Source organism: Ictidomys tridecemlineatus, chromosome 2, assembly GCF_052094955.1.
Source record: "Ictidomys tridecemlineatus isolate mIctTri1 chromosome 2, mIctTri1.hap1, whole genome shotgun sequence".
NCBI lineage: Eukaryota > Metazoa > Chordata > Mammalia > Rodentia > Sciuridae > Ictidomys > Ictidomys tridecemlineatus.
The window spans coordinates 44,530,511-44,556,570 of NC_135478.1; the positions used below are offsets into that span (position 1 = coordinate 44,530,511).

A 26,060-nucleotide genomic window follows, 5' to 3' on the forward strand; every position below is an offset into this window, starting at 1 on the left:
GTGACTGCTGTGCACAGCTGCAGGACTCATTTGCACTCAGTCCAGCACATGTGACAAAATGCTGTGCTCATTGCTCTGTGATGTAGCCCTTTATTCTCTTTGGACAGCAACTTTTTTCTCTTCTGTTATGAAAGTATGTTCATTATGGAAAAAATACAGCAAAGAAAGAGAAAAGAACATGGATAGCCTTCTACTGTTCATATTTTAATAATTTTCTCCCAGTATTATTTGGGGTATAAGTACATAGTTTACATCCCCTGAGCCTACTTTGGGGTCACTCAGTCTCTCCACCTTCATCACTGTCTGTGTGATTGGCTGCCATTGGGGTTATTGCCTTCGAGGTGACCACAGATGATCTGTGGCATCCGTGTTGGTCTCATGTGTTTCCAAGCTCTGCATTTAGGTGCAAAAATGTTCATATTTGTTACTGTTACAGTTTCTTGTGTGCATTGGGCCTTTCATTAAAGTTAAATAGCCCTAGCTGGGTGCAGTGGCACATGCCTATAATCCCAGCAACTTGGGAGGCTGAGGCAGAAGGATCACAAATTTGAGACCAGCCTCAGCAACTTAGTGAGACTCTGTTTCAAAATAATAAAAAGGGCTGGGGTTGTGGCTTTATGGTAGAGCAAACCTAGGTTCACTCCCCAATATCATATCAAAAAAAAAAAAACAACTTAAATATCCCTATTTATTTCATTTAATGCTTTTTTTTTCTTTGTTTGTTTTTGGCTTAGTATGTTTTGTTTCATCTATTTTCATCCTCCTCTTGTCATTTACCTGGATGAGAAGTTTTTATGTAGGAGAAGAAGTATTATATCTCCGTTGTTCTTGGAAAAATCTGATCTTTATGGACTATGTATATATTATTTTAATGTGTTGATATGATTTATTTTACACAATTGGCCTACTGGTGAATATTTAGGCTGTGGATATTTTTGTATTGCTAACTATGTTGAATATCATTTGAAGATATTTGTCCTATTTTTTAAAAAAGTACCATCTATTGTGCTTTCTTTTGATTATATAACATAAAATTTAAAATTACAGTGAAATACAAAAAAAGGAGTAAGATTCACTTGTAATCCTTCCTCCATATCACCAAAAAAGCTTACATTAGCCTTTCAGTATGTACTCAGGCAGTTGTTCTTTTACTATATATATAGCGGCATGCATTTTTTTTTCCTGTGTTAGAAGTGAACATAGGCCCTTGTACATGCTAGGAAGGCACTCTACCACTGAGCTACATCCCCAGCAACATGCATATTTTTTAAAACCAACTTCATAATCATACTGCTTTTTTTTTTTTGGTACCATGGATTGAACCCAGAAATGCTTTATCACTGAGCTACATACCCAGTCATTTTTATTTTAAATTTTTGAGACAGTGTTTCACTAAGTTGCCTAGAAAACTAGCCTCAGTCTTCTTGCCTCAGTTGCCAAGTAGCTGTGATTGTAAGCGTGGGCCACTTCACCCAGCTCATGGACCCAGTTCTTAATGGGTTCATAGAATTTTTCCCAAAGGATATGGCAGTTTATTTAATCACACTCATATTGTTGAACATTTAAATGGTGCCCCTTTTTTTTTCTTTTAATCTTTGTGGATAACATTGCTTTAAACATCATGGTCACAGATTTTGTGCATTCTTGTGTGTGCCTGTATTTTTTTTTCTTTCCTTCAATTATATTCCTAGAGTGTAATTCCAACCAAAGGTTATGAACACAAAAAGGTAAAAAATTTTTTGTTTATATTTTTATTTTTGAACCTGGGGCCTTGTGCATGCTAGAAAAGTGCTCTGCCACTGAGCTATATCCCCAGTTCTTTTTATTTTTTTTTTATTTTGAGATAGGGTCTTGTTAAGATGCCAAGGTTGGCTTCGAACTTAGGATCCTCCTGCTTTGACCTCTCAAGTTGCTGGGATTATAGGCACATGCCATTACACGCAGCCCCCAAAGTCATTTATCTGTGTCAATAGTGCCTAAAACTACACATTACTTAAAATGTGACAAAAAAATATTGGTAGTTGCCATTATTATCACTGTTATTATTAGAAACAGTGGCCATTGCTACTCCTAGGGTCTCTCCAGGGGCTGACAGTGGGTACTTGCCTAGTGATGGGGCCCTGCCCTTCTTTAACCAACACATCAGAACATGTATTCTGTCGCATTCCTCATGACTAAAACACTCAGGGTGACTCCAGGTGAACTGGGCTGTGTGAAATAATCGCACAAGAGACAGAGATACCTTTTTCTTTGGGTCCTGTGAAGCTCCTCTGACCTTAGGGGTTCGAGGAAAGAGAGAGGAGCACGTGCTAAACCCTTTCATTGGGGAGAAACCATTCAAATGAGGCAAGGGGTCAGGTTTCAGAAGGTTGAATCTAGCCTCATGATGTCTGCTGTCAGCAGATTGACTGACATCTAGGAAGGCCACACCCAAAGGCAGAGCAAGAGAAGGGGACACACAAAGGGAGCTTCCATGGAACATTCTATCCCAAACAGGGAAAAGGGGTAGGATTACAAAGGAATAGGTGAGTGTAGCTCAACCCCAGGGTGACAGTCTTTGACTTCCTGGGCTGGGACAATGCCCAAGTCACCTCGAAATATAGTGATTGGTCAGAGCCTCTTGCTTCAGGACTGGAAGGCATGAGTCATTCAGAGTGGCTCCCCACAATACTCCTTCCCAACTCTGACCCCTCCAGGGAGAATTGCTTGGTTTTAGAATGGTTCCTGATAACCACAGCCATGTACTCAACTAAGACTTGAAAATCTTATGTAATAAAGTATTTGAGGGAGAGAGAGAAAGTTTAGTAGTGGCTTGGGGATGGAAAACATCAAGAAAGGCTGCCTTGCAAAGAGGGAGGGATTTGTGTTGGGTCTGGGATGGCTCAGAGCTGATAAGGATGAAGGGGAGAAAGGGCATTTCAGGGTTGAGATAGGAGCACACAAACGGATACCATCTAGATATGAGAAATAAATTATCTCACAAGGATACGTGCTGTTCTGTACATTTGGCAGCCATGATTTTCTTCTTTAAGGACCTGCAACTTAGTCCCTTGGTTTGATATTATAAGTCCTTGACCCCTAGTTGCTTGGCAGATGTGGAGATGAACTTGGGGTTTGTGTGTATATATGTGTGTTGTGGGAAACAACCAGCAACCAGATCTACCTTGCTGTTACGAGGAAATATGGTATAGCTGAGAAGGAACCTGAATTCTGTATGAGGAATAACTTCTAGTTTTCTGCTGTTCTTCATTATTCCTGGAGTAATAGCAAACCATTGTAAATAGTTGATTTATAATTTAAAGCTTGCTGTTTCTTATTTTTAATAAGAACTCTCACTAGTTGATTAGCTACTATGATCTTGGTTCCATACAAAGCACTTTATGTTCATGACCTCATATCCGTATCTCCCAGTCTCTGCAAGGTGGGCTTCATTACCACATTACAGGGTAAAAACCTGAATGTTTAAACATGTGCCCAGAGTCACAGAGCTGGTAAGTGGTGGAGCTGGGACTCTACAGGGTGTTCGGGGTGCCTTTCTCATGGCAGGCTCTGCAAAAAAAGTTTAAAAATTGGTTATAATAAAGCCTGCAATTTGTGACTGGGGTTATGACTCAGTGGTAGAGCACTTGCCTTTCACACGTGAGGCAGTAGGTTCAATCCTCAGCCCCACATAAAGTTAAATAAATAAAGGTATTATGTCCACCTATAACTGAAAAAAAAAAGAAAAAGAAAAAGCCTACAATTTGTCAGAATCTAAAAATAACCACCACACTTTGGAGCTGGAGCATCTTACCTCTCAGATGTCCCTTACTTTGCTTGGGGGCGGTGGGGAGAGTCATTGTTTTCAGTGAGGGGAATATTTTGTCATTAACATTAGCATACAAGGGCCTGTTGATGGTACCCTATGACATTGGTTAGGTAGCTGCCCCAGGCTTCTAGAAGGCTTCCTCATTTTGGGCTGGCTCAAAGCAAGTTGTATATTTTTTCCATACCGACACCAAATATTGTTTTCAGCTTTTCATTTATTTAACTTAGAATTTTTCTAAGCTACAAAAGGTTTCTCTTTGCACTGGCTCTTTGGGTTTTGAAATGTATTGATTTTCAAATGATTGAGTGACCTTTTACTATGTTTTTATTGGGCATTAATCTGAACCAAATTCTAGATATTTGATTTTATTTTTATAGTGTCACTTCTCACTCAGTGTTCTTATTCTTGCATATATGTCAACTGATTTTGGGGTTTTTTTTTAGTTAATATCTGTTCATTACAAGAAGTCTAAAAGATAAATGTAGAAAATTACAAAGCGGGAGATTAAAATCTCATCATCCAAGGGTGCAACCCCTGTTAATGTTTAGTGTTATTATAAATCAAGAGCTTTCTTCTCTTGCCTATGTCTGTCTGTAAGGTTTGCCACTCATCATTAAGCTTTTCTGAAAAAGAATGTTTTTTGAACAACCATGGAATATTCCATTTTATGGTTACACTGTGACTTATTTAACTAATCATTGTTGTTAGGCACTTTTGGCTCTTCCTAGATCTCTTATAAATATCACTATCCTTCTAATGGTTTTTCTCACTCTTTAAGTTATTCTTAGTGAAGATCCTTCAAGGAGCTGTTTGGTCCAAGAAGCTCAGAGGTGTGTCTGCTATTTGCTAACAGATGAAAACATACTGTAGTCCCTTTACCTATAATATCACTTTTCCCAGTTTATTACCTTGTAGTCAATAGTGATCTGAAAATATTAAATGGAAAAATCCAGAAATAAATAGTTCATAAGTTTTAAATAACTTTTATTATAATATTAAAATTACTCCATTTTTGTTATACTTAAACTCTTACTCTACCTCATTTATGAATTAAACTTTATGATGATACCTATAATAGGTATATATAGGAAAAAGCATGGTGAATATTAGGTTCAGTACTCTCTGTGGTTTCAGACATCCACTGGGGCTCTTGGGACATATTCCCAGGGATAAGGAGAGACTACTGTATATAAACCAGCACTAATGGTAGCAGTACAGTCAAAAATCTAACAGTGGGGCTGGGGATATGGCTCAAGCGGTAGTGTGCTCGCCTGGCATGTGTGCGGCCCGGGTTCGATCCTCAGCACCACATACAAACAAAGATGTTGTGTCCGCCGAAAACTAAAAGAAATAAATATTAAAATTCTCTCTCTCTCTCTCTCTCTCTCTCTCTCTCTCTCTCTCTCTCTCTCTCTCTCTCTCTCTCTCTCTCTCTCTCTCTCTCTCTCTCTCTCTCTCTCTCTCTCTCTCTCTCTCTCTCTCTCTCTCTCTCTCTCTCTCTCTCTCTCTCTCTCTCTCTCTAAAACAAAATTTTTAAAAAAATCTAATAGTGATAGTTACCAACCACCTCCTGCTTGCTGAACTCCAGGCATTTAGCTAAGCCTCTGACACTCTATATCATATCCAGTCCTCACTATAACATTACAACTTTGTGTGATACTTATTATCATGCCCCAGCCAGGTGTGGCAGCACATACCCTTAATCCCAGTTTTCTTGGGAGATTGAGGCAGAGGGGTTGCAAGTTCAATGATAACCTGGGCAATTTACTGAGAACCTTTCTTAAAGCAATAATTAAGGTAATAATTTTTTTTAAGTGCAGTTCAGTGATAGAGCTCTTGCCTAACCTGTACAAGGCCTTGGGTTGAATCCACAGTACCACAAAAAAAAAAAAAAAAAAGTATCATGTTCAAATGCCAATTTTAAAGATGAAGAAACTGAGTTCCAGAAAGAGAAAGGAAGTTTTCCAAGGTCCCTCAACCATTGAGTTGACTTGAAACCATGTTTACTTTACTCCAGAGCTTCTGTTCTTAACCGAAATCTGTGTTCTGGAGTTCAACATCTGGACTCCATTCCTATTCCAACACTATCGTGTGCCAGTTACTTAATCCTCTGGTCCTTTAATTTCTCATCTGTTAAAAGTGGAAGAGCCTGCCAATGCCTCTCCAGGGGCTGGCATGAGGGGCAAATGTGACACGGCTACACAACAGAGAAGTTTCCTTTTCTAACTTTCAGCTAATTTCTCTAATCAAGCTTTTAGAAGAGTCCTCCAGAATGTGGTGGGAGAACATTTCACATTCCATTTAATAATGAACCCTTTGCTACCAAATAGAAATACAGTCAGGAGGGAACTTATGGAGGGTTTACCCATCTTGACCTCTCTTCGCTGGAGCATGTTATCTCTGGCTGTGGAAACTTTCTGTTTTTGAAAAAGGATAGGGAGCACCCGGCTGAACAGACAGCATTAATAAATCAAATCTGTCCCACCATGTCTACCTGCTGGGTGTACATTTCCTCTGACATGTGTAAAGGGCCTCCACTTTCCACCCGGACAGTCCCCTTTGCATGTGCAGTGTTTTTTTCCACATACCCAGCTTGGGCATAAATGTGAACACCCATTTCCTAAATCTGCTTTACCTGTGTCTCTTGTGGCCATTGTTTTAGCTGCCAGTAATTATGAGGTCTGGGTTTTCAGCTCATTTGGTAGGCCAGATTTCCTCATGGAAACTCTTGCTTTTCCTGGATGGAACATTTTCTCATTTCAGTCCCAGAATCCTCATACCCCTAGAAATAGACCTATGTATATGTTTCTGTTTTTAGGTGGTCCCTCCCAAGTGTGGGTTTCTCCCTTCAAGGTGGACCTTGTTACCGTGGACATAGGTACCATGGACCAGTGTTTCTCAACCCAGAGGATATTTGGCAGTGTCTACCGATGTTTTGGATGGTACAACTCAGGTGGAGTGCTACTAGCATCTAGTGGTCAGATTGCTAAATATCCTAGTGTCCAAGACAACCCCCCATTCATAAAACTGAAGTTTGATTGGTCAGTGATCACTCATTATTCCTAAAACAGAACAAATGCATTTTCTCTCCTTACTTGATTTCAACTCCTAGAAGGCAGGAACTGTATCTCTTCTCATTGAAACCTCCCCACAGTGCATGACTTGTATGGAAACTGCATATGTAGCCCCCAAGAGCAGAAAATACTCAGGCTTTGGAACAAACATATCTGATTTTTAGATCCTGCCTGGGCAATTGCCTTAACTTCTCTTGGCCTCAAGTTTCCTCACAGGTAAAATGAAAACAAATCCCACCTTGCAGGGTAGGGGCAAGGATTGGAGAGATTGAATCAGAAGGTCTAAGCACAGGCAGGCACATAAAGGACTTCAGTGATAATACCCCCATGGGACTTGGAGCCCAGCAATCACTGAGAAAACACAAAATGAGGAATTATTTTTTGGGGGGGTTGGGGTACTGGGGATTGAACTCAGGAGCACTGGACCACTAAACTACACCCCCAGCCCTATTATTTATTTTATTTAGAGACAAGTCTCACTGGGTTACTTAACACCTCTCTTTTGCTGAGACTGGTTTTGAACTCATGATCCTCTTGCTTTGACCTTCCAAGCTGCTGGGATTACAGGAGTACACCACTGTGCCCAACCAAAGTGAAGAATTCTTGATGATGGAGTTCACCTAGTATAGCCCACCTCTCTCATTTTCTCCAAGTTGCCTCAGAAGAAAATCTCCAACTCTCTGGGGAATATTTCAATGCATATATAAAAATATGCTTGCCTGGCACAGTGGCACACTCCTATAATCCCAGCAATTTGGGAATGAGGCAGGAGAATCGTGGGTTCAAAGCCAGCCTCAGTAAAAGCAAGGTGCTAAGCAATTCAATGAGACCCTGTCTCTAAATAAAATACAAAATAGGGCTGGGGATGTGGAGATGTAGGAGGGCTCATTGGTTGAGTGTCTCTGAATTCAATCTCCAATACTCCCCCCGCCAAATATATATATATATATTCAATATATATGTATATATTTTTTCTTATATTCAAAACATGAAACTGAAATTCAGATATAGTTTTGCCCATCAGATTGATAATAATACCTTGTTGATAAGAGTATAAATAAAGTATGCTACCCATGACTATCTGGGAGATATACAGTTGAACCAGTTTATTTGAAGGTCAATTAGACAGCACATACCAAGCCTTGAAATGTTATATGAAGGCTGGGAATATGGCTTAGTGGTAGAGCACTTGCCTAGTGTGCTTGAGGCCCAGGTTCAATCCCAGCTCTGTTAAGAGAATAAATAAATTAATTAATTAATTAAGAGAATAAATAAATAGAATGTTGAAATATTTTAGACTTAAGGAATTTTACCTAAGGAATCTGCCTTACAGATATACTAACATGACTACATGAAGGATGTTCACTTTTTATAATAGCCAGATACAGATACTGGGAGTGATTTAATGTCCATTAGTTGGGAATTAATTAAAATAGTGTAGTCTGCTTAGACCATAAGGTAAGTAACTGCAGTCACTGAAAAAAAATGAGTAACCTTAGGATGATGAGAAATGTTTTAGAAGTAGAGGTAGAAGTTGTGTAACACTGTGAGCTTATTAAATGCTACTGACGTGTTCACTTTAAAAATGATTATGCTCTGTGCATTTCACCTCTGTTTTTGTAAAGATTTAAGTCTTACAGGGCTGGGGTTGTGGCTCAGTGGTAGGTTTCATCCTCAACACCACAGAAAAATAAATAAAATAAAGGTATTATGTCCGTCTATAAATGTGGAGAGAAAGAGAAAGAAAGAGAGAGAGAGAGAGAGAGAGAGAGAGAGAGAGAGATTGAGTCTTACCCCATAACATGAAGATATTTCAAAGAAGAAGATAACATTGTTTTTCCGTGAATGTTAGCAAATGTAAGGGGGAAGTTTGGAAAGATATAGAACAGACTCAACAGTGGTTCCTTTTAGGAAATGGCCTTGGGGACAGGAGGGAATTGCTACTTAATATTAAATGTCTGAGATGTCTGTATTATCTGAAATTTTAAAATTAGCATAAATTACTTCCAAACTGGGGGAGAAAGTCTGAAGTTGGTTAGGGACTGAAAATGTAAAGAGGTAGGAGGGTGATTCTTTTAAGTGAAAGTGGAAACTGTGTTTCATTTTGAATTTTCTTTTTGTGTGTGTTTTTCTTTCTTTCTGGGCTTTAATGCCTGTCTGGGATGCCTTCAAAACAGCAAATGGAGTTACTTGGTGACTCACTATGCATGTTTTGACCTTTCAGCAACTATGGTTAATTGATTCTGAGCACAGGGGATCTACATTCATTTAATGTGGTTACTGTTTATAAGGAACTGTTTTAAGAGATCATAAGGATTTGCAAGATGCCATTAGCGAACTGTGTATTGGGTGCACATGTTTTCTTGATCTCCTGCCCAGGTCTGCTCCAGCAATCCTAAGCTCTTGGAGCTCACAGAGGCCTGTGCCAGCCCAAGGAGCTTGTATTGCTGCTGGCAAATGGCTAACTCCCAGCTTCCAGAAGGCTCTGGTAATACCTTGAAGCTCCTTGGAAGCTTCTCCTTACATTTTTCGTTTATTCATTTTTTTTCTTAGGTCATAAAAAATTAAAAAGTAGGAAAATCAGAAATCACCTCTGATGAAAAAAAAATAGAATTTTGTGGCACTCCCATTTTATCTTTTCTCTTATGGACTTTTGCATAATTATTAAACAGTATTTATATGCAGATTTTAAATTATCTCAGAATTCTTTTATTGGCTAGAATAATATTCCATTAAGCAAGTAACTTATTTTAAAAAACCTTATATTGGATGGTTCCTTTAAAAAATATTCTCTTAGCCAGGTGCATTGGTGCACATCTGTAGTCCCAGCTCCTTGAGAGGCTGAGGTAGGAGGATTACTTGAGCCCAGGAGCCCAGGGGTCAGCCTGAGCAACAGAGCAATACCGTATTAAAAAACAACCATAAAGGGCTGGGGATGTGGCTCAAGCAGTAGCATGCGGCCCGGGTTCGATCCTCAGCACCACATACAAACAAAGATGTTGTGTCCGCTGATAACTAAAAAATAAATTATAAAAAATTCTCTCTCTCTCTCTCTCTCTCTCTCTCTCTCTCTCTCTCTCTCTCTAAAAAAACCATAAAAACAAACAAATAAAAACTCTACTTTATTGGATTTTATTGTTAAATTTCAAAATAATTGGGAGCTACCTTACCGTTCTAAGGTCTTAGTGATCTTGGCTCATATGTCACATGCAAAATCAGTTCCTGCCCTTGGGAAGTTTATAGTTTAAAACAGGTGACCAGTATATATAGTAAAAAGTGATCATTGCTATATCAGAGGTATGTCCAAATTGCTCTGGGAGAGGAGGACAAGCGAACATTAGTGAAGGTTTCCTAGAGGAGATGGTATTTGACTTATATTCTGAATTAACTGTAAAATATAAGAAATGCATTCTAGAAACAGAAGATTTGAAGGGAGCACAAAGAGATGGCAAAGCATGTCACACTGAGGGAATGGCAAATAGCCTAGTATGGCTGAAGAATAGGGGGATTGTGGGTGAGTGGCAGGATGTGATCCTAAGTACGTAGCCTGTAGTCAGATTACAAGAGGCCTTCTGTGACAAGCTAAGGAGTTGGAACTTGACATAGAAGGCCACAGGGAACGGTGACAGGGAACACTTGTTAAATAACAATATGGTTTTTGAACACAGTCATACCTCATTGCTTTGGCAAAGTTTCCAGTGAATGTGTTGAAATCTTGTAGGATGAGGACTAAAGATGATGCATTTAACTTTCTTCCTGATGATTTGTTTCTGTCATGAAAAAGCACCATGGTAGCATATTTCTGCCACAGGGTTGGACTTTGGGTGGTTAGACCACTCCATCATCATTTGCTGCTAAAATAGTATTTATTATGTATGTTAATTGGGACTTTTTGAGTTGACAGAACTCCAGCTGAGATCAATAAAAATAGGGGTAATGTATTAGCCCATGTAACTAAAATATCCAAAGGTGGCTCTTCCTGGCTTCAGGCATAGTGGAATCCAGGGGTTCAAAACACTAGTGTTGGCAAAGCTCATTACATTTCTGCTGCTTCTATCAGTCAGTCTCTCCATCCTTTATTCTGTGTGTCCCTTCCTTTTCTCCTGTTGCAGATAGATTCTCCTTTGTGACATGGGAGAGTTACTATAAGAAACCCCTGCCGAAGTTATCTCCTGAGATCACAAGTCCCCTTTTCTTTTTTTTTTTTAAATAATTTTTTTCAGTTATATATGGACACAGTATCTTTATTTTGTTTACTTATTTTTATATGGTGCTGAGGATCGAACTCAGAGTCTCGAGGCGAGCGCTCTACCACTGAGCCACAACCTCAGCCGCCCCACCCCCCTTTTTTATAAACCATGTAGCAAATTTCCAGGACTCAGTGCCCAACCCTGAAGCAGGGTTGGACTACTCTAACTGGTCAACTCTGGTGGAGTCCACCCAAACTAAGTGCAGTGGAATGCCCAGGGATAGTGAAAGTGCTGTTGGTAGGAGGAGGGGAGTAGGTGTGAGGCCTGATGTTTTTTGTTGTTTTGTTTTTTTAATATTTTCTTTTAGTTGTAAATGGACATAATACCTTTATTTTATAGATTTATTTTTATGTGGTGCTGAGGGTCAAACCTAGTGCCTCACACATGCTAGGCAAGTGTTCTACCCCTGAGCTACAAACCCAGCACCCTGCCTCCCCTTTTTAAGATTTCTTTTTAACTTTGTTTTTTTTTTTAAAGAGAGAGTGAGAGAATTTTTTTTTTAAATATATTTTTTTTTAGTTTTCAGCGGACACAACATCTTTGTTTGTATGTGGTGCTGAGGATCGAACCCGGGCTGCACGCATGCCAGGCGAGTGCGCTACCGCTTGAGGCACATCCCCAGCCCCTTAACTTTGTTTAAAAAAATAAATAAATAAATGTGGTACTGAGGATGAAACCTAGTGCCTTACCTGAGCAAGGCAAGTGCTCTACCACAACCTCAGCCCATCATCCCTTGTCCTTCTGAAGAGGGGAAGTGGCCTTTGGAAACAAGTAGAGCTCACCATTCTTCTGGGAGCTGCTGTTGCCCAGGAGTTTGGCCTGACGTGTTTTGGTGTTGTAGTACACGTGTGGAACATGTCTAGTTTTACTTAGCACGTAGACTCAAGACAATGCCCTGCTTCCTAAAGGCCCTGTGGTCCCGTCCTTTCTTTTTTGCAAATATATGATTTATGTTCCATCAGCAACAGGAAGCTGCTCAAAGGATCCACCTAGTTCTGCTGCTGACCCCATGATGGCTTGTTCTTCTCATTGTTTAGCGTTCTATTAGCTTCCGCAGCGAGAGCCGCCCTGACATCCTCGCCCCCCGACCCTGGTCCAGAAATGCCTCTTCCTCAAGCACCAAGCGGAGAGACAGCAAGCTGTGGAGCGAGACCTTCGATGTGTGTGTCAATCAAATGCTTACATCTAAGGAGATCAAACGGCAGGAGGTATGTTCCTGTATCTGCCAGGGAGGTGCCCTGAAGGGGAGCATCTTGAAGGGTCTGCACCGCAGTCTCCAAATCTAGTGGAAGGAACTGAAGAATACCTGTGTCCAGCTGGGTGGGTGTGGCCCCCCACTTTAAAAAGACACTGATGTGGGCTGGGGATGTGGCTCAAGCAGTAGCACACTTACCTGCCATGCATGCGGCCCAGGGTTCGATCCTCAGCACCACATACAAAGATGTTGTGTCCACCAATAACTAAAAATAAATAAATAATATTTTAAAAATTCTCTCTCTCTCTCTCTCTCTCTCTCTCTCACTCTGTCTTTAAAAAAAAAGACACTGATGTGCAAATCTAGAGTTTACAGGATGTTAAAACCAAGTGCCTATTTAAGATTCTGAAGTTCACAAAAACAATCCTTTCCATTATATTTTGAGAGCAGCCTCTAGAATATTTTATAATATTTAGTTTTTAGGCCTGGGTATAGCTCAGTGGTAGACCACTTGCTTAGCATGCAAGAACCGGAGTTTAATCCCTAGCAATGCAAAAAGATAAAATTTAAAATTTAAAAATTCAAATTATAGAACTTTGATTCAGCTTTGCAGAAAACTTCTTTCTAGTGCATAGTTAATTCCATTCTTTATGAGCTTTCTGTATCAATTACCCTAATAATTGGCTGCAATGACATTATACTTTTTAGAAGGCTTGTCATATGCCAGGCTATGCTAAGCACTTTGCATTGTGCATCCTCTAATGAGGTCTCTGCTGCAATTTCTATTTTTTTGTGGAGAACTTGACATTGGCAAAAGGGGAACTTGAAAATTGTCTGGTTCTTTGACTAAGCAGTTCCTTTCTAGGAAATCTGCCAGGACTGCTTGTATATAGGTGAAAAGATATATGTACAAGATTACTTATTACAGTAATATTTATAATTGTACTAATTTAGAAGGAGCCTAAACAACTATTATTAGAAACCAGTCTAAATAAATGAAATAATGCTTCCCTCAATGGCACATGCCTCTAATCCCAGCTGCTCGGGAGCCTGAGGCAGAAGAATTAAGAGTTCAAAGCCAGCCTCATCAAAAGTGAGGTGCTAAGCAATTCAGTGAGACCTCGTCTCTAAATAAAATACAAAATGTGGCTGGGGATGTGGCTCCGTGGTCAGGTGTTCTTGAGTTCAATCCCTGGTACCAAATAAATAAATAAAATACTATGCAACTGTAGAGACACATGAAGAAGTGCTGATATGTATGTTTGGCTAAGTGGATAAGGCAAGTAACAAAATAGGATGTAGACTATGCTACCATGTATATAAAAATAGAAAAATTAATATATTTATGTATTTGCTTGTAGAACCATAAAATATTTCTGGAAGACTACTCAAGGAACTATCAACAGTGTTGCCTCCTGGGGTGGCTGGAAGGAAGTGAGAAGGACAGTTTTTACCATGTGCCCATTTGTGCACTATAAATTTTATGCCATGTAAATGTATTACCTATTCAACAATTAATAAATGAAGGCTTTGAAAATAATACATGCACTGAAAAAAGTCCTGTGAAGAAATATCTGGTTAATGTGATATTGTGATGTATTTGGTCTTCATCCCCATTTCCTGGCATATAACTCATATCTTCAGAGTGGCATTTTGTTTGTTGATAGATTGACCAAGCTTTGGTAGAATCCAGATGGAGGCTGGTTACCAATGAGACCAAGGCAAGATAGACGGTTGCAACTGAAAGTCTAACCTCTGGGGAAGGGAAAGGGGTTGAAGGTTAAGTTGATAACTAATGGCCAGTGATTTAGTGAAGCCTCCATTAAATAATAATAATAAGGTTGCTGAACATATGGAGGTTCTTGGAGGGTATGTGCCTGGATGAGGCATCGAAGCTCCACACCCTTTCCCCTGTACTCTAGCATGTTCATCTCTTCATCTGGTGTTCATTGATATCCTTTGTAATATCCTTTAAAATAAACTGGTAAACTTAAGTGCTTCCCTGAATCTGGTGAGCCTCTCTGGCAAATTAATCAAACCTGAGGTGAGGGTAATGGGAACCCTGATTTATAGCAGATTGGATTTTGGATTGGCATCTGACAGGGGAGTAGTCTTGGGGACTGAGTTTTCAACTTGTGGGATCTGATGCTGTCCCCAGGTACATAGTGTCAAAATTGAATTAGGAGAGGCCCAACTGGTGTCCACTGCAAAAGAGTCAGGATTCAAACTTGGCTCCTTTTCTGCACCAAATCCCATGGTGTATTTCCTAATGTGGAGGTCTATGGTTTGCCTCTCTTAGAGGCCACATTTGGCCAGTCTGTATAAGTGAGCTCTGGTAAAACAGATGGACAAGGAGATCTGACGAAGATCCACGTTAAGGTTAACCAGTTATTTTGAGCCCATCATTTTCCTAGAGTTATGTACCACAGGTGATGGGTGCACAGCACAGGACTTCCTGACTATTTCTGTCACTTTTTTCATTTTATTTTGGCGGGGGGGAATAGTAGGATGTGGGTAGATGTGATACTGGGGATTAAATTCAGGAATACTCTACCACTGAGCTACACCCCCAGCCCTTTTTGTTTTATTTTGACCTAGACACTTGCTCAGTTGCTAAGGCTGGCCTAGAACTTTCTACACTCCTGCCCCAGTCTCCCAAGTCACTGGGATTACAGGCCTGCACCACCTTGCCTGGCCTATTTTTTGTAACTTTTCATGTGAATCTATAATTATTTAAAAATAAAAAGGTAAATAAAGTAGAATGAAAAGCCATGGGGTTTTCTTGGAACTCAGAGGGGTTAGGCCCTTGGGCTACTCTCCAGCCCCCACATTCACTGTCCTGCCCTGCAGTAGTCCTTGACCTATTGTCACAGACTTGTCCTTTAATAACATAATGTTTGCCAAGGATTTAGATCCTCTGATGTAAATGTTCTGTGCGTCATAGCTCTCTAAATTATGATGGCTTAATAGAGCCAAATTAGAAATGACCCATTTATACACTCTTGCACACAGCCTGCTCCTATAGTTTTATTTAGTGTACCTGGTGGAGCTCAGAAGTACTTTAGAATGAATTAACTTCACCAGTTTTTATTTAGAGTGATGAAGTTTTGGATTCTTTGTACAATCCCAATCTCAATACAAAACACCTAGAAGCTAAGAGGAGGATAGGATTTTTTTTTTTAATAGGGTTTGAACCTGGGGTGTTCTACCACTGAGCTAAATCCCCAGACTTTTTTATTTTATTTTTGAGGCAGGATCTCACTAAGTTGCCAAGGCTGGCCTCAAATTTACAACTGTCCTGCCTCAGTCTCCTGAGTTGCTGGGATAACAGGCATGCGCCCCTGCGCTCATCTGACAAATCGGTGATAGGAATAAAGCTTTCTACTAAGATTCATCTTTTGTTGAGTAAGAGGGAGGCAAACTGTGAAGGGCCAGCCAATAATGTTGCCAGGTCCATTACTGAGAACAGATCCTAAATCCTTTCTTAGGATTAACATTCATAACAAAGATGCAGAATCCATGGCTCCAACTGAAACATGGAAGATGACTGTTAAATTGTAAATTTGTGGCAATACTTCTCCCACAGAGAAGTCCATTATGCAGAAATACTGTAATATCTTTTCTTTGCAGGTTTTAGCTAGTAGGTACATTTTCTTTAGATTGATTTAACTTTTCGAGAATCCTTTTTAAATAAAGTAGAGATGGATTTTTGAGTACTAGAACTGGCACTGTTTGAATTTGGTCTCATAAAGGAAGGGAAAATTCATTAAATATATTTCATCTTTTTTTTTCAGGCAATCTTTGAACTTTCTCAAGGAGAAGAAGACTTGATAGAGGACTTGAAATTAGCAAAAAAGGTAAACTAAAAGCCAATAGTTTTATTTAGTGTACCTGGTGGAGCTCAGAAGAATCTCAAAAGTGGATGAAGTACTCATTTTAGTCACTTCATATTTTTCCCCTCTGAATAATTTCATAATACTCAGATGATACTTTATGAACACCTTCTTCATGACTAAGACAGGTCATCAGAAATTGAGAAGAACCTGTGACCACAAACCAAGCAGTGGAAAATGATTCAAAGAAAAAGGTAGAATAGCTCTTTGCACCTGGCACGTGTAGGAGTTCACGTCTTCATGTCTCTGGTGTACCTCAAAGAATATATCAGTTTAAATCAGAAAGTATCCGTGGATGCCTGTCCTAGAAGTCTCACATGCAGGGCCTCTTTGTCTGTGGAAGAGAATGGATGTCTTAAACAGGAACTAAATCTTAGAAAAAAGGCATTTGAAGCTGGGCATGGTGGTGTATGCCTATTATCCCAGTGACTTAGGCTAAAGCAGAAGTTTAAGGCCAACCTGGTAACTTAGTGAGACCCTATCTTAAAATGAAATAAAAAAATAAAAAGGACTGGGAATGAACCATAATGATAAAGCACCACTGGGTTCAATTCCTAGTATAAGGGGAGGGAGGACATATGAATCTCAGAAGTGGATGAAGTACTGAAATGAGGCAATTATATAACTGTTGTAAGTTAGGGGGTTTTCTATGGAAACTGGATTGGGGTTTTTGTTTGTTTTGCTTTGTTGATTTAGTGCTGGGAATTGGATTCAGGACCTTGAGCATGCTACACACACATACACTACCACTGAACCATGCTCTAGCCAGAAACTTATTTTTTAATTAACATTGTGTGGGAGGAGCAGGGGGGAATACCCTGGCCTTGTAGAATGTACATTCTTGACAATGAACTTTCCTTCAAAATTTTTTCCATTCCAGCAATACCAGGCCACTGCACCACATTCCATTCCCATAGCTTGGAAATTAATCCAGACTCCTTCATCCTGATATTCATGGCATCCTCAAATAATTATTGGGAAGGAAGGATGTTTCCCTTCTTTGAGGGGTCGTTAGTACAGCTTTCTGCTAATGTGAACCCCTACCTTCAGCATTCCTGATATGGCCATCCAAGCTATACTTGGATACAGCCAAGAAACAGAGTTTCAGTCAGGGCTGGAGGAAGGGGAGCAGATCAGAGAGGACCAAAAAGGCTCTTCACTCTAAGAGACATTGTGCTGATTCTATGTTCAACTCATCTCACCTGGATCAAGTTCTCCCAGATGCTAGCGTCTTCCTGGCAACACTTCTCTTCCTTTCAACCCTCTTTATCTACCCGTCTTCTGGGCACCACCACAAATCTCAATTCTTTCTTCTATAATATTTATTACCTCCTTCTTTGTGCCAAGTGGCTTATCTTTAAAACTTTCCTTTGTCAGTGCACCTTTAATCTTCTGGCTGTCTAGAGCACTTACAACTTGATCTTCTTTCTTGTCATATAAATATCTCTCCCATTGTTAATCTTGAGTAGTTTTGTTGTTGTTGTTGTTGTTTTGTTTGTTTTTGGTACCAGGGACTGAACTCAGGAACATTCATCCACCGAGCCACATCCCCACTCTTGTTTTGTATTTTATTTAGAGACAGGGTCTCACTGAGTTGCTTAGTGCCTCACTTTTGCTGAGTGAACTCGGTCTTCCTGCTTCAGTCTCCTGAGCCACTGTGATTACAGATGTGTTCCACCATGCCTGGCTTGAATAGATTTTTAACATGTATTTAATTTTCCATGCATTTAAAAAAAAATCTTTCCAGATGGGTGTATTGGTACACACCTGTAATCCCAGTGACTTGGGAGGCACAGGTGGGAGGATCACAAGTTTGAAGCCAGCCTCAGCAACTTAGTGAGGCTCTAAGCACTTAGTGAGACCCTATCCTAAAATAAATAATAAAAGGGCTGGGAATATTGCTCAATGGTAAAATGTCCTTGGGCTCAATCCCCAGTACAAAAAAAAAAAAAATGTGCCAATCATTTTTTTATCTTTCTTTTAACTATGTACTGATTTGCAAAAGAGCATCTGGTAGCTAATTTTGAATAAAGTGGGAGTTTTTCAAGTTGTAGGATCTTGATGATTTTGAAAACATTATAATAACCAAATCTATATCAAGGACTTATGCTCCTTCTACTTTGGTTTATCAGTGACCACAAAAGGCTCAAGGAGTCCTGGATTCTCCCCTCCTCCAGCTACTCCTGTCTGCTGTTTCTGCAGCACTATGGGAGAAGTTGTTGGGAGAACCAGATTTTTGTTGTTGTTGTTGTTGTTAATCACATAGCACCTCTTAGATGCTAGTTCCTCTGAATTTAAATGTTTGTGTCCATCTCTTGTCCCTCTTATGCAGGCCTATCATGACCCTATGCTGAAACTCTCCATCATGACAGAACAAGAGTTGAACCAAATTTTTGGAACACTGGACTCTCTAATTCCTCTACACGAAGGTATCGTTTTGTTCCTAGGATGAGTTGTGACTTGTAGCTTAGTTGACTTGTCTTACAACAAGTCAGTGATTGTGTAATAATGTGAATAACCCAGAACTGCTTCCAGCCGTGTTCATATTTGAATGCCTAACGAAATAAGCATTCTGTTTATTTTTTGCCAGAGCTTCTTAGTCAGCTTCGGGATGTTCGGAAGCCTGATGGCTCAACAGAACACGTTGGTCCCATCCTCGTGGGCTGGGTAAGAAAAGTTCTGTGGACTTAGTTGAAGACAGATTTCCTTTTTTTTTATTTTAATTTTTATTTTCTTGTGGAGTGGGGAGGGGAGACGTGCTATGGATTGAACTCAGGGCCTCACACGTGCTAGGCAAGATTTCCATAATTTAGATGGAGTTTCATTATACCTAGACTTTTCTTATTGGCAAATATTGGTTTTATATCAGAAAAATAAGAATTCAATTCCTAATAAAATTTGTAATTATATTTAGGACTTATCTTTTTAAAGCATGAAAACAATTCTTGCTACACATTTACTGCATTTAAGATAATGTGTCATTAAAATAAGTAAAATAAGTACAGGTACACGTGAAACTATTAGTTTCACATCAAATAAAACAAAACTAGGTAATATGGCATCCAGACCAATTGCTCTTGAAATTATTAGCATTTCTAGTGCATTACTGCCTTAATGCAGAACTTTTGAGGATTCACGACTTAGCTAGATTTAGTTCAGGAGTCTGTTTTAGTACCAAGGCTGAAATATCCCAAGGGTATCTGAAAGACAAGTAATGTTCTAAGATGAATAATTTAAAAAATGAGCATTAATATTTCAGGAGAGATTGTTCATCTTACACTTTCAACTTTCCTTTTATTAACTTCTTTTAGCAAAAAAAAAAAAAAAAAAAATCTTCTAAAGAGAGCCAGCCAACTAGAGTCACAGAAGGTGTAATGAGAAGAGAGGGTCTGTTTCAGTATTTCTTAAATTTCCTTAGTCTGCAGACTGCTTTGAGGGAATAAAGGGGGCAATAAGGCCACACTCTAGAATTAGCAGGATGATTGCTTTGTGTTTGCTGTGATAGCAATAAAAAATACATGGTTTCCTTAAACATCTTGTGCAAATTGTGAATTTGTTCCAGAAACAAAATTGTAGGAATCTGTCTAGTTATTAACTTTATTTTTGAAATAAATATTTATCACTTTTGTTAGGAAATTAGTTTGATCTAGGGGTAGATTTTGCAGTCTTTTTGGGTATCCTAAGGAAGAGAGGAGTGACCATGCTGGTCCATTGCTATCTGGATTCTTCAGGCCAAAGGACTTGCAGCTTCAAGAGCAACCTCAAATTAAACAACTGGCCTGTTGTTACCAGACTTCATGAGAAATGGCCTTATTTAACAGGCCCAACGAGCTGTTAAATGTTTTCCCTCTTTTAACTGCAGATGTGTCCATGCGAGTGGGAACTGTAAACCAAAGGGTACATCTGTTTGAGCTCTGGTCTTTTTAACAGAACAAAATAAACATCTTGGTGGACTTTGAATGAGAAAAGTCAGAGCCCATTCAACCCATGAAAAATTGATTTATTTCTCCCCCGAAGAAAAAACATGAAAAAGCCTTTTAAACAAGTAAGCTGCCCAAGTGGGGCAGCATTGACCATTCCTTTTGACCTTAGAATGAATCAATTACTTTTACTTTGAAGACCTTAAACAGGGTGGTTGCAGGTTTTTTTTTTTTTTTTCAGGGAACCACCCTGGTTACTGAGGATCCGTTTCCCCCTCCCCAGTAGGTCACCCTGTTGGAGCAAGCCTTCCCTATCACAAAGAATCAACTTCCCAAGTGACTTATCTAAGTAATAAAATAATTTATAAGCTCTCCAAGACAGCCAGTCCTCATGTTAATTTGGGTTCTAATTAAAATTTAATTCCAAAAAGAAAGGCAGGGCACCTGGAAGCCAAAAAAAAAAAAATAGATTTGTTCTATCACTTTTTACAATGTTAGGGAGATAGAAATTTCTAAAAAAAGGGGGGGGGCAGCGCAAGGGAGAGTTTCCTTTATAAATTTTGTGTCCTCCCTTATAAAAGTTCTTGATAGTCTATTTAAAAGAGATATCAAGTAGTTCAGAGCTTTGCAGGGCAAAATAGATAAGAACAGGCTTCAGAGTCCTGCTGAGCAAGTAGCTTTGCTTCTTTAAACCAGTTTCTTGAATAAAGTATTCTAGGAACAAAAATTAACAGCTAGTACTTACTGATTCTCAACAGGGACCAAGCTCTATGATACACGTGTTATATTTCTCATTCACTAAGGGAAAGGAAAATGTTAATATGTGTATTTTAATTGGAGAAACTGAGTCTCACAGGAGTCGTTCATGAGCAGCTGTCTAACTTGAGCTTTGAACCTGATTCTCCTTGATTCCAAAGTCTTCCCTCTTCACCACTGAATTTTCACCTCTCATATTTTAAATAAGTGTATTTATTTTTATTTGGGAACCAAGATGTGTACATTTGTCTTCTCCTATCATTTGTGACCTTTTCCAACCAGTGGCTAAATGTGGTAGCCTTTCCAGGAAATGAGCACCCCATCAGGTGTGAACACAGAGCCAGAGCTTAACTTTGTTGCCATGGTAGCAGGTGTCAGGATCTGTGAAAGTAATAGTCCAATGGATAGTGAGCAGCAGTGCAGCTGGGTTTCCTCACTAATTTACATCCGATGGTTACTGCTGATTTGTTTCTCCATAATCAAAACATTGGTCATTTCCAGGTATTTTAAAAGGCAAGGAAGTGGAAATGAAATTAAGAGGGCCTGAGGTGCTTTTAATTAACTCTTAAAATCTAGATTATAAGTACCACATCTGTTATTGGACAGGGGCGGGATGGGGAGAGCATGGATGTATGTATGGATATGTGTGTACTGGTTATCATTACTTTCAAATGTAAGGTTGAGGAAGGAATTTTTTCAGCTCTTTTGAACACAATAGAGGGTTTTTTTTTTTATTTTGGATGTTGTTTTATTTTTAATAACATGGAAAGAAGGTGGACATTTCCAAGATTGTTAAGCTTAGTATTGAGCCTTTTAAATACTACTTCCCTAGTAATTTTTTTATTTTGGTTAATGAGAAAATAATTAATAAAAGGTGTAAAAGAAGTATAAGAATATTTAAGTTTTCAGATGCCACTACACTTTATTTTTAAGGGATGTTCCCAAACCATCAAATATTGCCCAATTTTATGATCCATTATTACAAATAAGCATTCATTTATTTGTTCTCCCAGAACACAAACTTTGACTGTGGGCTGTATAGGAAGCACAATGCAGGGTACTGAGGACGCAGAAATGAAAGACACCTTCTTGTCACTGACTTATTGAGTCCTCTACAGAGTTGTCATGGTAAACAATGTAGCTTCCTAGTGTAAAATAATGAGAAGTGGGGGCTGGGGATGTGGCTCAGCGGTAGCGCGCTCGCCTGGCATGCGTGCGGCCCGGGTTCGATCCTCAGCACCACATACCAACAAAGATGTTGTGTCAGCCGAGAACTAAAAAAAAAATAAATATTAAAAATTCTCTCTCTCTCTCCCCCTCCTCTCTCACTCTCTCTTTAAAAAAATAATGAGAAGTGCTCTAAGGCATTTTATTGCCTCTTGAAACTTTCTGGAGGCTGGTAGCATTGCATTAAGATGCTGAATCTCAGGTACCATTAAGAGGGAGAAATAGAAAAAATAGGATGAGAAGCTTTTCCTTTGAGTCTCTGATGTGGTCTTTGCACATTGTGATTGATAGAACATGTCAGAGAGATGAGTGTTTTGCTGGAATGAAGGCAGTGAACTTAAAACATTCTAAAGTCTTTAAACTTACATTGTTCCTTGCTTGGGCTGTGATGTGAACCATAAGATATAACCAAAAATCTTTGCTGGCCTGTCAGAACTAATTTAAGAGATTTTTTTAAAATGCTTCCTGCACCTGATTTTCTTTTTTAACTAATCATACTTTTGTTTTAACTTCTTAAGGCCTTTATAATTGGTCTGCCTTAGAATCAGGTAATTTTAAACTAATATAGAGGTGTTTGCACAAAGCCACACAAAAAGGGCTGTGTAATGTCATACAAAGGGCTGCACTGGCCCCTTGTTTTTTGTGTGTGCTGGTTAAGTCTTCTTCATAGTTTTTTATGAATAATTTTTTAAGACATCCTTACAAGGTAACTTTTGACATACTGGATACTTTTTAAAAAGTTAGGAAAAATTCTGAACTGTTTGCATATGTAAGAATTCGGGTGCTTTTGTCCCTAGCTTGGATTGGTAGGAATTGCAGAGAAATTGAGATAGGGCTCTTAAAATCAAGAAAGTAAATGTGCAACTAAGAAAAGTACCTTGTGAAAATAAGCGGAACCTGTCTATTGCATGCCATTTTGAAGAATCCACTGGTTTCCTCCAGCCATGCAAATAAAGAAATGTTGTCCAGGCCTTCAGCCCAGTTCAGTGTTCATTCAATCCCAATGAATGAAGATTTGTGACTTCAAAGCTTAAGGATGTTGACACCTCAATCTTTTTCTGTTTCCTCCTTAGCTTCCTTGTCTCAGCTCCTATGACAGCTACTGCAGCAATCAAGTGGCCGCCAAAGCTCTGCTAGATCATAAAAAACAGGATCACCGAGTCCAGGACTTTCTTCAAAGATGTTTAGAGTCCCCCTTTAGCCGCAAACTAGATCTCTGGAATTTCCTTGATATTCCAAGAAGCCGTTTGGTGAAATACCCTCTGCTTCTTCGAGAAATCTTGAGGCACACACCAAATGATAACCCAGATCAGCAGCACTTGGAAGAAGCTGTAAGTGTGCCTGTTTTCTTCTCTCTTCCCTTTTCTTTTTCCATAATGGCTAGGAGTTGGGGTCCCATGTACACAGAAATCTAAGTCTAGTTTTTTATATTGCCAGTCACTTTTCCTCTCTCTGAGCAGTTTCCTACCTGTAAGACACACTGTTGCATGAAGTTTAAGTTTCCTTTGGTTTTAAAATTTCTCGGTTTTGTTTCAGTGGCTCTAATGTGGTGTTACAATTGCTGGCTGTGAGGATTAAGATCTTTGTGGAGATTTTTAGTTGTCTGTTAGCTTAGGCCCAAAGCCCATTTGTAAAGGCAACCTCCTGTTGAACATCCAGCTCCTCTCAGCCCCAACTGCAATGGGGTGACTAGACTAGTCAAACTTCCTGCAAATGTTTATTAAGTATGGGCTGGACCCAATGTAGCAGATATAGATTTTTCTTTCCCTGGTAGCAAGAGAAGACAAGGGAAAATGAAGTCCAGATCATTAAAATCTTGTGAACTATGAACATTCTATTTGGAGATCTGGGTTCTAACTCTGTGGGGGCAGGGTGGAACAGATGGCAGGCTGGGGTGGAGGCAGGGCACAGGTGTAAGGAAATAGGCCAGGTCACACCTGGGGAAAACCATGAATCAGTCTACCACAAGTTGAGGATACTCTGAGGAGCAAAAGGTGAGGCACAGGATGTGGGCTCCAATCTGGTTATAGAAAGTTTTAAATGGTTTAACTTTGAGAAATGTTCCTGTGTTGTGTAATTAATTCTGTTTCCTGTGTTGTGTAATTTATTCTATTTCCTAAATAGTTGGGATTCAGGGTTCAAATCCCATCTCTATCACTAATAAGCTGTAGAACCTTGGATACATTACTCTTTGTAGAACACGGAACTGAGGAGGAAGAGACAGAGAAGCTGGTGGGGATGATGCACGGTGGTGTAGGTGTGAAGTCATGAAAACCTGATTTGGGGTAGGAGGATAGAGGCTAAGGGACATATTCAAAGCGTTCGTTCCCTGGGCTGGAGATATAGCTTAGTTGATAGAGTGCTTGCCTCACATGCATCAGGCCCTGGGTTGAATCCCACAAAACACACACACACACACACAAAAAAAAAATCTCATTCCCTGATTTAATCCAGCACAACATAAGAATATGCAGAAGTGATTTGAAAATCAGAACTCTTGAACCTGCTGAGCAAACTGCCTGTCTCCTCCCAGAGAGTAATTTAATAATAATAAATAGTACCAATACCACCAATAATAATAATTCCTGTTATTTATCAAATATCTAGTAAATCAACTTTATATAATTGCCTTATAGATTGTGTATTTCTTTAACACTCATAATAACCGATGAGGTAGCTTTTTTTAAAAAAATATTTTTAGTTGTAGATGGACACAATACCTTTATTAATATTTATTTCTTTTTCATGTAGTGCTGAGGATCTAACCCAGTGTCTCATATATAGTAGGCAAGCACTCTACCAATTGAGCCACAACCTTGGCCCAAAATAGCTTTCTTATTGGGATCGTTTATTATAGTTAAATTATATTATATAGTTAAATTATATATTTAAATTAAATTATAGTTTATTATAGTTAAATAGCTTGCTCAGGTCCAGAGCCATCAAGTAGTAGTTGATGTTCAAACCCTGTCAATGTAGACTCCAAATACTGTGCCCTTATGCTTTTGTGTGGGGAGGGGGGGGGTTGGGGGAATGCCAGGCATTGAACTCAGGGGCATTCAACTACTGAGCCACATCCCCAGTCCTATTTTGTATTTTATTTAGAGACAAGGTCTCACTGAGTTGCTTAGTGCCTCTACATTGCTGAGGCTGGCTTTGAACTTGCAATCCTCTTGCCTCAGCCTCCTGAGCTGCTGGGACCCTTATTCTTCGTTATGATGCTGTACATTAGTGCAGAAAGATGGCCACTTCTTTGAGCCTGTGTTGCCTTTGAAATTGCAGAGAGCTGTTTGGTCACCAGACGGACTTTGTGGCAAGGCTTTGATGATGCAAAGCTGGGCTGAGTGTCTCCACATGAAATAGAGAAGAACAAGGAAAGACTTTCCTGATCCTTGAGGTGTTCAGTATATTGGCAGACCCAACACATAGACCAGGCTCCCAGTCCAGCCTGGATAGGGATGCAGGCTCTGAGGATAAGGCCTATCTCACTTCATCATGTCTGTTTTTATTACTGGGAAGTGTCTGATCTTGTTGCCTCCCCTCCATATTTCATCCCAGCAAGTGTGTGGTCTTCCTGAATAGAAACAACAGTGAGCTCCCAGCTACTCTAAATAATTACTTTGGTGAAGCACACAATCCTGTTCTGAGTTGTACTGTAAAGATTTCTTTTTAATATGTAGCCCAAGAATACCATTCTTTTTTTTAAGAAAATGAGCTAAAGCTTGAATTTAAAAACAGATAAAAATATGATTGTTTCCAGTATGAAAGGAATCAATAGTGTTTTGAGGGGTGATAGATATTTCCCTCCAAAGGGAACTTTTTAAAATAGAACTTTGGATATTCAGATATTCTAGAGAATTGGTTGTTTAATCTTTTAAATTCTAGGGATTGTTTCAGTAAGAAAATGATTCTGCAGTCTAATCCCTACCCCCCATCC

The 26,060-nt window shown here is 39.3% G+C and overlaps 1 protein-coding gene across 8 annotated transcripts in view; it reads left to right on the forward strand.

The window, feature by feature from the left end:
* Arhgef3 (Rho guanine nucleotide exchange factor 3) overlaps nt 1-26,060 on the forward strand; it is a 311,883-nt gene that overhangs the window by 273,866 nt on the left and 11,957 nt on the right. For all 8 annotated transcript variants that reach the window (XM_078038366.1, XM_078038365.1, XM_005317224.5 and 5 more), the window contains 5 exons: nt 12,170-12,340; nt 16,122-16,184; nt 18,553-18,649; nt 18,811-18,887; nt 23,197-23,454. In XM_078038366.1, the coding sequence (XP_077894492.1) occupies nt 12,170-12,340; nt 16,122-16,184; nt 18,553-18,649; nt 18,811-18,887; nt 23,197-23,454 (666 nt within the window). The remainder of the gene's footprint in view (nt 1-12,169; nt 12,341-16,121; nt 16,185-18,552; nt 18,650-18,810; nt 18,888-23,196; nt 23,455-26,060) is intronic.